This window comes from Rhinatrema bivittatum, chromosome 1 (assembly GCF_901001135.1).
Source record: "Rhinatrema bivittatum chromosome 1, aRhiBiv1.1, whole genome shotgun sequence".
Classification (NCBI taxonomy): Eukaryota; Metazoa; Chordata; class Amphibia; order Gymnophiona; family Rhinatrematidae; genus Rhinatrema; species Rhinatrema bivittatum.
This window is the reverse complement of record NC_042615.1, coordinates 295903874-295916489: the sequence shown is the minus strand read 5'-3', so window position 1 is coordinate 295916489 and position 12616 is coordinate 295903874. Positions and strand designations below refer to the sequence as shown.

Below are 12616 nucleotides of genomic sequence, written 5' to 3'. Positions count from 1 at the left end.
GGGTGTGCAGATCTGTCTCATGCATGTTCGTGGTGGAGGTCCTTGGGGCCCGGCAGGCTAGGTGTGCCTCCAGGAGAGGGTTGAGGAAACACTGTCCTGGAGCAAGGAATTAATTAAAAGGAAGTATTCTCAGCATCCCAGTTTTAATCATTTTGTGGTGTTATGGGGCATAAACATGAGAATGATGGGCTTTGTAACTTGTACTAAGATGAAAAACAAGAAGAATGCTTTAGTAGCTTCACAGACATGGCAGTGGGTAATGTAAAATGTCATAACTGCAGGTATTTTGGTTCATATGTAAGGAATGGGAGACACATGGCATTTTGTCCATGCCTTCACCTGTACTAACAGGCAGTTTCCAAATAGATTGGGAATATATTGCCACAGTATTCTGATGACTTGGGTAATATAGTTGGTTTTCTCAGCACCAAGCAAGGCTGAATTATAAAATAAAATGTGGGAGCAGAGGCACAAGTCCACAAATGACTTTTCAAGGAAGTAATGTCATTTCTAAAAATGAGTTGAATAGTTTTATGGTGTCTTTCAGTAGCATGAGCTATTCTGGCTGTTGGGTCTTCCCTTTCCATGTATTCAGGGCTCCTTAGTTTTCCCTTTTCCTAGATAACTGCAGGTGGAATGGAAGTCTCCCGTTTCATCTGTGTTAATACAGGAAAAATGTAGGCTGTGGATGTGACTGAGTGATATTTGAAGGTAAGCCCTTAAGGAAGAGAAGTCATTTATACGTTATGACCAGAAAACGCAAAATGTGAAAAAAAAATGCAGATTAAGTTTGAGGGTGTTTTGAAAAAAATGCAAAGCAAAACTCCCTTTATTTGGGGAAACATTGGTTCTGGAATATGCTCTCTGCTTCAATGGCAGGGGGGAATGAAGAAAAGAATTCATATTCAATCAATCAAGAAGGACTAAATTGCACAGGCTGGAAAAACAAATAAGCATGGGAATAGCTTGCTTGTTACAGTGGTTACTACCCTGAACCAATCAAGCCTATTACTTCACTTTGAATACATATACAGTGCAGCTCACTGCTTCAACAGCAGGGGGGAATGAAGAAAAGAGGAATTATATTCAGACAGCAACCAACAAGGACTAAATTGCACAGGCTGGGCAAACAAATAAGCGTGGGAGTAGCTTGCTTATTGCAGCGGTTTACTATCCCTAAACATGTAGGCTTGATACTTCACATTGATGCAGCTCCAGCACTGCTCTCTACATCAATTGGCGGGGGTGGAAGGAAATTAAAACCAAAAAGTTACCAATAAGGGCCCTGACCTCAGCAGTCAGAGTAACAGATAAGTATGAGAAAAATAAGTATGAAAGCTTGTTGGGCAGACTGGATGGGCCATTTGGTCTTCTTCTGCCGTCATTTCTATGTTTCTATTGCCAATTCAATTTCAAGAGCCCAGAGTCAGGCGGTTACCACTATATTAATAAAACTCTTTCCAAGGCATCAATTTACTTTTGGTTTTTCTCACATCCGTGGCTACTTTAGACCGACTATCGCTTTGTTTTTTTGAATCCTTCCTTATCTCTGAAATTGATAATGACACCCCGGAACAGGGAAGTGTAAGAAAAATTGATGTTCCTAATGAATGGGAATATGTAGATAGGCCTCCGTCAGGTCAAGCAACATGAGAAATTCCCATTTGTACTACCATTATTATGGAATGTATAGTTTCCATTCTGAAATGTCACACGCAAATGTCAATTGACTCCCTTCCTGGGATTGACAAAATAAATGGAATAGCACCCCATATTTTCTTGTGATCTGGGAACAGGAATTATGGCCTTCAAATCCAATAGCCTTCTTAACATAGTCTCCACTACCACTCCTTTCTGTAGAGAGTTGCATGGAGAGACTATAAATGCATCCAGAGGAATTCAGAGAAATTCTAGAGCATAGCCATCCCTTACCGCTTCCAGGACCAACTGGTCCATCCTAATCTGGGCCCACTTCTGATAAAAGTGAGATCGAGGTGTTCCTTAGGCCTAAAGGACTGAAATCTTCTGAAGGGACAAGATCTTTGAGTAGCTGCTCCTCTGTAAGAATGAAACTGATGGGAATCCCTGGAGTGGCCCTTCGTCCCAAAAAGATGTGCTGGTGTCTTCTTGTGTTCTAGCAATCGAGGAACCTTGGATTCACCAACTATTTGCCATCTTCTCCAACTCACTTCTGAATAAAAGAGAACCCTTAAAGGTTAACCTTGTGAGATTGGACTTGGAAATAGTCTGCTGACCAATTTCACCCCCACAACTGGAAAGCCGCCATCACAGAAGCCATCCCACTAGTGGCCGTCCGCACCATGTACCACTGCACATGCTTGCCAGCAGGACAGCACAGTCAAATACACACACATGCCTAAACATGCGAGAAAAAAACCACTTCTGAACCAAGCCTGAGAAGCTGAGCCTAGCCAAAAGCTTCTCAACCCTCTGAGCCGAGCCACTTCCACTTTACCCTAACTCCCTAGAGAAGTGAGAGGTAAAAATGGGTTAGAGATGCAGAGGGAAATGGTGAGGGAACAAACCCAGTAAGGAAAAAAAGAGAGAGCCTAAAATTTCCCTCCTAACTTTTTTTTTTTGCCTGATCTCAGCCTCCTGGCTGAGAGAACGATCAGGTCACCGACTACAGTGGGGGAGGGGGAGAGGACACAAGCCTTCACTGCTAAGCACTCTCTTGTCCACTTTTCGTTATTATTTAAGTGTATGCCTTACCAGGCTTCCAGACTTAAAGTGCTCAACTGAGGGAGGGACCAAATGGGTGTCACCTCAGGAGCTAAAGTGGTGCGTCTCAATCTTCACCTAATCATCTACCTTCTCCCTTTTTTTTTTTTTTTTTTTTTTTAGCACAAACAATCCCCACAAGGGAGATGCATGTCCACCATCTACTGGAGACGGAGAGTACTGGAGAGCTATCAAAGCAGGGCTATAGGACAGTGACATTAGCAAGTCAGCTTTATTCTATCTCCATCTGCTGTTGGATGAGTTGGAACTGCCTGAGTGCAGAGGAAGTACAATATAGTCATATTGGGTGACTATAGGTAACAATGGCATCCACAAAACAATGGACGCATCTATACAGAGGACATACTATTGGCACTTGTAATGTCACCCCCCTAGGAAGGTGCCACTAGGCACAAAAGGCATTTTTTTTTTCAGCTCAGCTCTAGAACTCAAGAAAGCATGGCACATGCACAGATCTCTGAGTGAGCGGCAAGGGTTGGACAGTTGAGCAGTTGTGTGGATCAGCAGACTAAATTGTTCATATGGTCTTTCTCTGCTACCTTCTCTGGTATGACACTAACGATCTTTGTATTAAGGATAAATATGAGCAAATGATCATAGAACAAGAGGGTCACTCAGCCACATAAATCTACAAATACCACTATTTCATTGTTGATAGGGTAAATAGTAGGAATTCACAACATACTTTCTACTCTTCCCATTTGTCAGCCCTTTGTTGATATCCTTTGAAATGGACAAAGACACTTTAAATTGGTTTGCAGTTCTACATTTATGGCTATGCAATTCCTTTCAGTACCTGCTTTATTTATTTAAAAGCTTTTGTATACCACATCCCCACCTCAAACAGGCACCCAAAGCAGTGAACAATAGTATTGGAAAAGGTACTGAACCAGCCAGCTTACCTGAATATCTAGGGGCCAAGACTACCCCCTACCTGTAATTGGTGTTCTAGGACCACTATCTGGACTCCAAGGAAATACAATGGAGAGTCCTCTTGCATCCCTTATAGGTACTTCTTTGGATTATTTTTTTTTATCTAGCAGTGAATGAAACATAGGATAAGAAATTATGTAGAATTGATGTTTTCCATTCAAGAGTGTTATCATTCTGATTGTGAAGGAAGTTCAGAATCTCTGAATTATTTTTGATCAAGAGCTGTCCTTTAAATCTCAGGTGAAATCTGTTGTACAGAATTTGTTTTTTTTAAATTGCATATGCTTTGGAAACTGAAACCATTTACGGTACTGATTTGAATGATTTTTTAACTGTTCTAAACTCATTGTTTATTTATTTATTTATTTAAGGATTTTTATATACCGCGGTTCGTTAGAAAACATCACCTCGGTTTACAGAGAACATTAAATTAGCAACAAGCTTTACAATCAAAAACTAAGTAAAGGCGAAACAAGTTTGTAAACAATAATAATGTAACTAATACATTAGGATAATACATGATAAAACTCAACAATACTTCCAGGGAGGTGTAGGGAACTAGGGGATCAATATCAGTATAGAAATAGCAGTTCAATTATGACCGAATGTGATGGTAACTCATACTAATTAGTGATTTCTTAAAAATTCCAGATTAATAGACTGATAATTACTATTATAGTAAGTATATTTAGAAATAAATATTACCAATGAGTGTTAAGAGTAGTTGGCAAATAAACTGAAAGAATGAATGGGAAAATTCTATACAATGTCATAATATGATATAAGAAACAAAATGGATAGAGTTCACAAATTGTATGCTTTTTTGAAGAGCCATGTTTTTAAATTCTATTTAAATTTCTTGTGGCATGGTTCTTGGCGTAGATCTGAGGGTAGTTTATTCCAGTGATTAATTCCTGCAATCGAAAATGCTCGTTCTCTCGTTGTGACATGTTTTATATGTTTATACTTAGGTGTAGTTAGTTTCGCCAGGTGCATTTTTCTAATAGGTCTGACTGAAGTGTGGAATATAAAACATTCAGAGAACCAATTCATGTCTGAATTGTATAATGATTTATGTATAAGGGTGAGGACTTTAAAGATGATTCTAAATCCGATTGGAAGCCAATGTAGGAATTGAAGAGCTGGAGTAATGTGTTCGTGGCGGTGTGTATTCGTGAGGAGTCGTGCTGCTGCATTCTGTAGCATCTGCAGTGGCTGTATTGCATTTTTCGGTAGACCCAGTAAAATAGAGTTACAGTTGGTCCTAACCAGACTTGACTATTGTAATGCTATCTATCTAGATCTAATTTTGCTCAGGTTATTCAAAACTCACATGTCTTTCCTCGCTCTTCCAATGCTTATATTACATCCTTCCTTGTCTTATTGCACTGGCTGCCAATCAAAGCAAGACCATTTGAAATCTAATCCACAAAGCGTTGAATAATGAGGCCTCACCGTGTGTCAGTTTGCTTCTTAAAATATACAGGTCCCAGAGGAACCGCCCTTCAGTTTGTCAATGCTTACTACATGTTTGCATGGTTCTGCTTGTCGATTTTCAAGAAAAGATGTTCGCAATAGCACGTTCAACACTAGGGAACAGTTTGCAGTTTCTTTAAGAAGAGTGTCTAATTTTAAGACCTTTAAAAAGGAAAGAAAATCTACCTGATCTTTTGCAAGTACTGATTGAAATGCCTTGGCAGACATTCTGCCAGTCCTGTTCATTTCTGAACCGAATGGTGATCTTATTGTCATTTGAGCAGAAAATATTGTCTATTTTGAATTTGTATATTATGTTTTTATTGTTAACCACTCAGAATTTTAGATAATGTAGTGTATATGTATGTATCTCTCTCTATAAATAAAGGGCTTGTATCAGTCACACTGACTTGTCTATCTGCGACCACCAGGTGGCACCCTGAACACTAGAAGGTGCACTGGGCAAAACAATGGGGCAGATGCAAAAAATCAGCATGGAAAACAAGCACTCACTGTCGAGTACCCACTTTCCTAACACTTGCCCAGCACCTCTCCTGAGCCCAAGATTGAATATTTAAATAAGAGATCATGCGGTCAAGGTGGTGTTAGGGACAAAAATGTGTGCCCCTACCACCTCCTTAGCAGTGGGCACCCAGGAGAGGTGGCTGTCAGCAAGTTAGGAAAACAGCCGCTCAATTTTACGAGTGTCTGTTTTCCTAACCTGTGCTCAGCCAGCACAATTTTTAATTTTTTCTTAAATTTTTGGTTCCTCTGACTTAAGATCGCCAAGATATTAAGTCGTAGGATGTACAGAGAAGCAGTATTTTCTGCTTTTCTGTACACTTTCTTGGGCAGCTCAGAAAGGGAGAGAAGGAAAGAAAGATAACCTGAGAAGAGGGGTAAGATAACTCTTCCTCCCCCCATAGACTATGGGCGTATGTCACTTTAATCCAGCTCTGGAGCATGCCTGAGAGAGTGGGAGCCTGTGTGTGTGTATGCATGTGTGAGCTACTGTGTGAGTGCATGTAAATGCCTGTGAGTGGGAGCAGGTATGCGTGTGGATGTGAGTGGGAACCTTTATGTGTGTTTCTGTGTCTGTGCCTGTGATTGTGTGAGACAGCCTGAGATAGTTTCATCTACAGAGCATATTGGCATTGCACAGTGCACCACATAGCAGTCAATAAATTTTTAATTAAATGAATAAATGAGTAAATAAACCTACTTTCTAAACCCGGCTACTTTTAACCAGGCTCAACTCTTAACATAAACCAAACGAACTGCATATCTATGCATAAACAAACCAAAAAAACATTTTTTTTTTCAACCGCTGCCAAGTGCTGAGCCTTTAGGTGGCAGCCACAGCCACTAGGGTAGGAGATTTATTTATTTATTTCATTTTATATACCAACATTCATTGGGGTATATCACATCGGTTTACATTATAACTTGAGAATGACTACGAGGTCTTATTATTGTTACATTAAATCATTACAATATTAAAGTAGAGAGAAAGGGTAACTTAGTTAGAGAACTCTAGAGTAACTTGGTTAGAGAAATTTACAACATTATAGTAGGGAAATAGAGTAACTTAGTTGGAGAACCTTAGGTTGAGTGGAGAGCATCCAGGGTGGTGTCATAACATCTTAGTAGTGACCTGTATGCAAGAACTTGGAAACAAGATGCATATTGGGTCTGACAAGGGGACTTAGAGAACTTTAGGCTGATTGGAGAATATCCACTGTGGCGTCATAACATCCTGGTAGCAACTTGAATCCTGAAGCTTAGGAACAAGGTGGATTTTGAGTCTGATTAGGGATCTTGTGTGGTGGGAAAAATTAAATTGAAGATCTTCAGGATGAGATTGGTGCTTTGGAGGAGATCTGAGATAGGGATGTGAATCGTTTTTCAACGATTAAAATTATCGTCCGATAATGTTTATATCGTCTTAAATCGTTATAGAACACGATACAATAGAAATTCTAACGATTTATCGTTAAAAATCGTTAAATCGTGTTAGTGCGCGCTAACTCCCCGTTAGTGCGCACTAAACCGATTTAGTGCGCACTAACTGAAAATGATACAAATAAACACTTTCCAGGTCACTGAAGGTCAGTTAGGAATGAATATGTGTTCCTATTGGCTGGCTGCCCTCTTATCTATTGATGTTACCAAGGTTACCACTGAGGTGATGGTTGGGGGGGATGGGAAATGGAACTGGAAACTAACGAACACCAACAGAAAATGAAACAAAGTGTTCACACTTCCCAGGTCAGTAAAGGTCACTTAGGAATGAATATGTATGTATGTATTCCTATTGGCTGGCTGTGCTCTTATCTATTGATGTTACCAATATGGTTGGGGGGATGTGAAATGGAAACAGTTGGAAGCTTGACAAAAAAAGTAATGTAATGATCAGCACCTCACGTGACTAGAACTTGTTTGTTTATTATTTTTGTTAGCAGGCACCTGAAATGCTAGTGCATGTTGAATTTGCCAATCACTGTGCATTTTAGAAAGGTGGTCCTGGCTGGAACTGTACACAGTTCAAATATATGTAATTGATTGTTGGTAAGTGTATTTTTTAAGTAGCCACACTGGCACCAGTATGTTTACTTTCCTCCTACTTAACTCACTAGCTCAGCTTTGTAAGAAGGGCTTCTCTGCTTGTGTGTTGTTTTTGTTTGGTGTGAGGAGAGCAGAAACATCAGATCTTTATTCAATCTACTACAGTCATCTCTTACAGTGCCCTATCCCTATTAATACCAGGAGTGTTGTGATCTTCCTGCACACAGTGCCCTAACCCTGATACCAGTCTGAGACAGCTCCCTCCCTGCATTACTAGTGAGAGGCTGGCTTCACAGACAGGGGGGAGCTGCCTGACCCTCACTCCTGACTTCCCCCATGTCCCAGCTAGTGAATGGTGTGTGGGTGAGGGGGGGGGGGGAGGATGGTGAAGTCTGAGACAGCTCCCTCCCTGCATTACTAGTGAGAGGCTGGCTTCACAGACAGGGGGGAGCTGCCTGTCCCTCACTCCTGACTTCCCCCATGTCCCAGCTAGTGAATGGTGTGTGGGTGGGGGGGGGGGGGGGGTGGATGGTGAAGTCTGAGACAGCTCCCTCCCTGCATTACTAGTGAGAGGCTGGCTTCACAGACAGGGGGGAGCTGCCTGACCCTCACTCCTGACTTCCCCCATGTCCCAGCTAGTGAATGGTGTGTGGGTAAGGGGGGGGGGGGGAGGATGGTGAAGTCTGAGACAGCTCCCTCCCTGCATTACTAGTGAGAGGCTGGCTTCACAGACAGGGGGGAGCTGCCTGACCCTCACTCCTCCGGGGTATTGTGATCTTCCTGCACACAGTGCCCTATCCCTGATACCAGGGGTGTTGTGATCTTCCTGCATGCAGTGCCCTATCCCTATTAATACCAGGAGTGTTGTGATCTTCCTGCATGCAGTGCCCTATCCCTGATATCGGGATGTGTGCAAGAAGATCACAACACCCCCGGTATCAGGAATAGGGCACTGTGTGCAGGAAGATCACAACACCCCCAGTATCAGGAATAGGGCACTGTGTGCAGGAAGATCACAACACCCCTGGTATTAGGGATAGGGCACTGTGTGCAGGAAGATCACAACACTCCTGGTATTAATAGGGATAGGGCACTGTGTGCAGGAAGATCACAATACCCCTGGTATCAGGGTTAGGGCACAAGTTCTAGTCACATTGACTGATCACATTACTTGTTTTGTCAAGCTACCAACTGTTTCCATTTCCCATCCCCCATATACTGTCAGTAGGAAACTTGGTAACATGAATAAATAAGAGGGCAGCCAATAGGAATACATATTCATTCCTAAACTGACCTTAACTGACCTGAAAAGTGTCAAATTGTATCATTTTCAGTTAGTGCGCACTAACTCCCAGTTAGTGCGCACTAACTCCCATTAGTGCGCACTAATCGGAAAAAACTATTTTTAACGATTTTTTAACTAAAAAATCGTGCCTAAGACGATTTTCTTGCCCTGCCACACGATTTCTATCGTTAAGACGATATGGAAAACGATTCACATCCCTAATCTGAGACATAGCAGTCAATAAATGCAGGGAAAATAGATTCCAGTTAAAAAATGCAGCAGTCTGCACCTGCCACTCACTCTCTCCCACCCTAACCACCTCCCTAACACCTAGCATGTTGCTGTTTCACACTGCAGCGGGGTAAAGCGATGTCAAGAGGACATAAAAGGTCCAAGTGCTTTTCATTCACGACACTGTATAGTCGAGTCACCTACGACTGATTATGGGAAAACATGTATAGGCACAACTCACATTGCACACAGACAGACAATTTCATAAGGCTTGAAAACATTATTTTAATTTTCAGTTGCCAACTATATTCAAGCTGTTGGGAATTCTGGCCGCAGGCCGCCACAGCCGGGCCCCCTTACCTGCTCTGGCAGGCATCGACATCAGATACTCCCTCCGGTGGCTCGAGGCGGCCCGCTTCTGTTCCCGGCCTCGGAAGGCCTCCCACGCGATTCAGGAGGCCGTCGGCAGGCTACCTGCGCACGGCGTCTGCCACGTCTTAAAGGAGCCGCAATGGGAAAGCTCAGCCCCAGCCCCCGAAGCTGACATCAGACTCCCGGGCTATTTAAGCCCAACTCAGACCAGCGTTCTCTGCCTTGGCAACAGGTCCTGCTCTTTTAGTGCGTTGTTGCTGCGTGCCAGTTCCTGAGTTCCTGGCTGCCCTTTGCCCATGGTTCCGCTGCTCCAGTTCCTGGTCCCTTGTTCCTCGGATTGTCTTCTTGGTTTCCTGGTTTCTCAGTGTCTGCCGCCCATCCAGACCTTCGGCTTGTTCCTGGTTCCTGTGAGTTTGCTGCTTGCCCAGACCTCTGGGGCCTGGTTCCGTGTGCTGTCTGCTCGCTGCCTGCCAACTTCTGGACTGTCCATGGTTCTTCTATCCTGAGCCTGCCTCGACCCAGACTTCCTGACGCTGCCTCTCCGACTGGACCACACTGCACCAGGAGATCCCCACCTAAGTCCTGCCAGCTCCAGCACCCAAGGGCTCAACCTGAGGAGATCGTGGGTCAGTATAGTTGAAGAGCCTGCTGGGTCTCCTGGACCTGTTCCACCTCCTAGCTACGAGAACCTCGGGGGGGGGGGGGGCCCAACCCTCGGGGGTGATTCCAGTGCTCGTGCCGGCTCAAGGGTCCACAGCGCTAACACAAGCATCACCACACGAGAACTACTCACTGTGCTGCATCTGAAGCCCAAGAAACAGAATTTATTTGTTTCCTGGTAACACTGAAACAGGTGGTGTGAATGTTTCATGCCGCTTAGTTTCTTTTTAGAGTAAAGAAATTTGTACGTGTTTGTCATTTGTTATGGTAATTACTGTTTGCAACCACAATTACAAATAGTATAGCGCTAAATGTTCACGGAGATCCCTATACTGGATTCATGATGAAACGAAGCGAAAAAAAGATGTTAAATTAAGCGTTTCCACCTCGCTTTAACATCTTTTTTCGCTTCATTTCTTCATTAATCCAGTATAGGGATCCGTGAACAATTGAGCGCTATACCATTTGTAATTGTGGTTTCTACCAATTGTGTATGCCCCTCATCATCTCCACTTCCCGTTGGCAATTACTGTTTGCAACCATCTTGAGGAAAGCAGGTTAAAAATGGAGTAAGGACCAACTAACGATTGGGCAGCTTTCAAAATACTCGACATCATGATGTGCTCTGCGCTCCCTAAGATTTCAAATGAATTGAATGAGCCTGTTTCACCAGGGGAAAGAAAAAGAAACAGGGATTTAAAACTGCATGAGAAAAGCATGAGCCAGGCAGAAAGAGCTTTACTGTCTATGGCAGAAATAGGATGAATAGTTCAGAAGTTATTAATGAACGGTGGTGGGGAGGAGGGAAATAGGCAAAACATGACCTAGATTACACATTAAAAATGGAAGCTGGGGGAAGAGGTTAAGAATGCAGTCTATAGTACAGTGGTTCTCAACCAGTGTGTCGCCACACTTCCCGGTCCCCCGCTGAATGCTTAAAATGCTGACAGCTCGGGCAGAACAGCTGGAGTCAGCGGCACGGGCATGCTCTCTTCTTCCCACGCCCCGGAAGAGGAAGTGGTGAGCAGCAGGTGCGTGCGCGAGAAAAAGACACCATGCTAGTGCGGGCAGCATCAGCCTGAAGAAGACAAGAGAGGCACAGCCTGAAGGATGAGCAGCACAGCTCGGAGTAAAATAAGGAACACCGTCAACCCTTGCGGCCGATGGGACTCCTTTCTCCGCGAGGGCTGAAAATGAAGGAGGTTGCTGCTGCCGAGTTTGGGTTAGGAGGAGGCTGCTGACGCTAGTTCTGGTGGGGGGAGTGAATGAGCAAGCATGTGTATTTGAGATCCTGTATGTGTGAGCGAGATAGCATGTATGTGAATGATTGAGAGCCTGTATATGTGAAAGAGTACGTCTGTGATTGAAAGCCTGCATGTAAGTTTATGATTGAGAACCTGTATGTTAGTTTGTGATTGAAAACTTGTTTGTGTGAAAGTGTGTGTGTGTATGATTGAGATCCTTTGTGTGTAAGAGAATGAGAATGTGAAGGAGAGTCTGTGTGAGAGAAAAAGACAACATGTGTGTGTGATTGAAAGCCTGTGTAAGCGTGAAAAGATAGACAGCATGTGTGTAAATGTGTAATAAAGAGCCTATATAAGTGAGAGAGAAAAAGCATGTGTATATGTGAGTGAGAGCCTAGGTAAGTGAGAGAGCATGAGAATATGCGTGTGATTGAGAGCCAGTGTGAGAGAGCGCACTGGTGTGTGACTGAGAGGAAAAAGTTCCAAGTAAACCATCCCTCCTCCTGCTACTTCAAAACAATCTCAGAACACCTGGATATCAAACATTCCCAGCTATACAGAGCAAAACATTTTTTGTATCCTTATTATTTTTCATTATTAGGCCTTTGTGTCTGCCATTTTGAAATATTTTATTGGTATCTAGAAATTTTTTATATGAATTTTTAATTATTGGATATTCTATTCATCAGTTTTGAAAGAATCTGTACTTTCTGTTAATATGGTTTTACTGCTACTGATTTTATATTTCTTGATTTGTTTTATAAGGATGGGTGATGTTTCTTTTTTTCCTTTGTTACACTGCATACAGACTCTGGCTTGTTGCAGTTTCCAATTCAGTTTTTGTCTGCATGCTTCGAGTTATGTGTTTTGGTCTCTTTATTAGGTGAGGGGCAGCACATGTGATTCAGGTGAGGTTTTCTGCTGGTGTGTAGTTTCTGTGTAGGGCTCTATAGTAGCCTGACTTGGTCCGTTTTCCTAATAGGAGGTGTATTGGTGTCTTAAGGCCTGGTGTAATATTTTCAGTGTTGCCTTTTCTTAGGTAAGGTGGTTACTGTTTAAATGCTGGAAATTGGTGCTGTTTTGGTGT

At 42.9% G+C, this 12616-nt stretch overlaps 1 protein-coding gene across 1 annotated transcript in view; it reads right to left on the bottom strand.

Annotated features, from left to right (window-relative positions):
• RRH (retinal pigment epithelium-derived rhodopsin homolog) overlaps window positions 1-10115 on the bottom strand; it is a 52285-nt gene extending 42170 nt beyond the window's left edge. Inside the window, exon 1 of the mRNA XM_029608186.1 lies at window positions 10011-10115. Within this exon, the coding sequence (XP_029464046.1) occupies window positions 10011-10115 (105 nt within the window). The remainder of the gene's footprint in view (window positions 1-10010) is intronic.
• Window positions 10116-12616: the final 2501 nt, after the last annotated feature.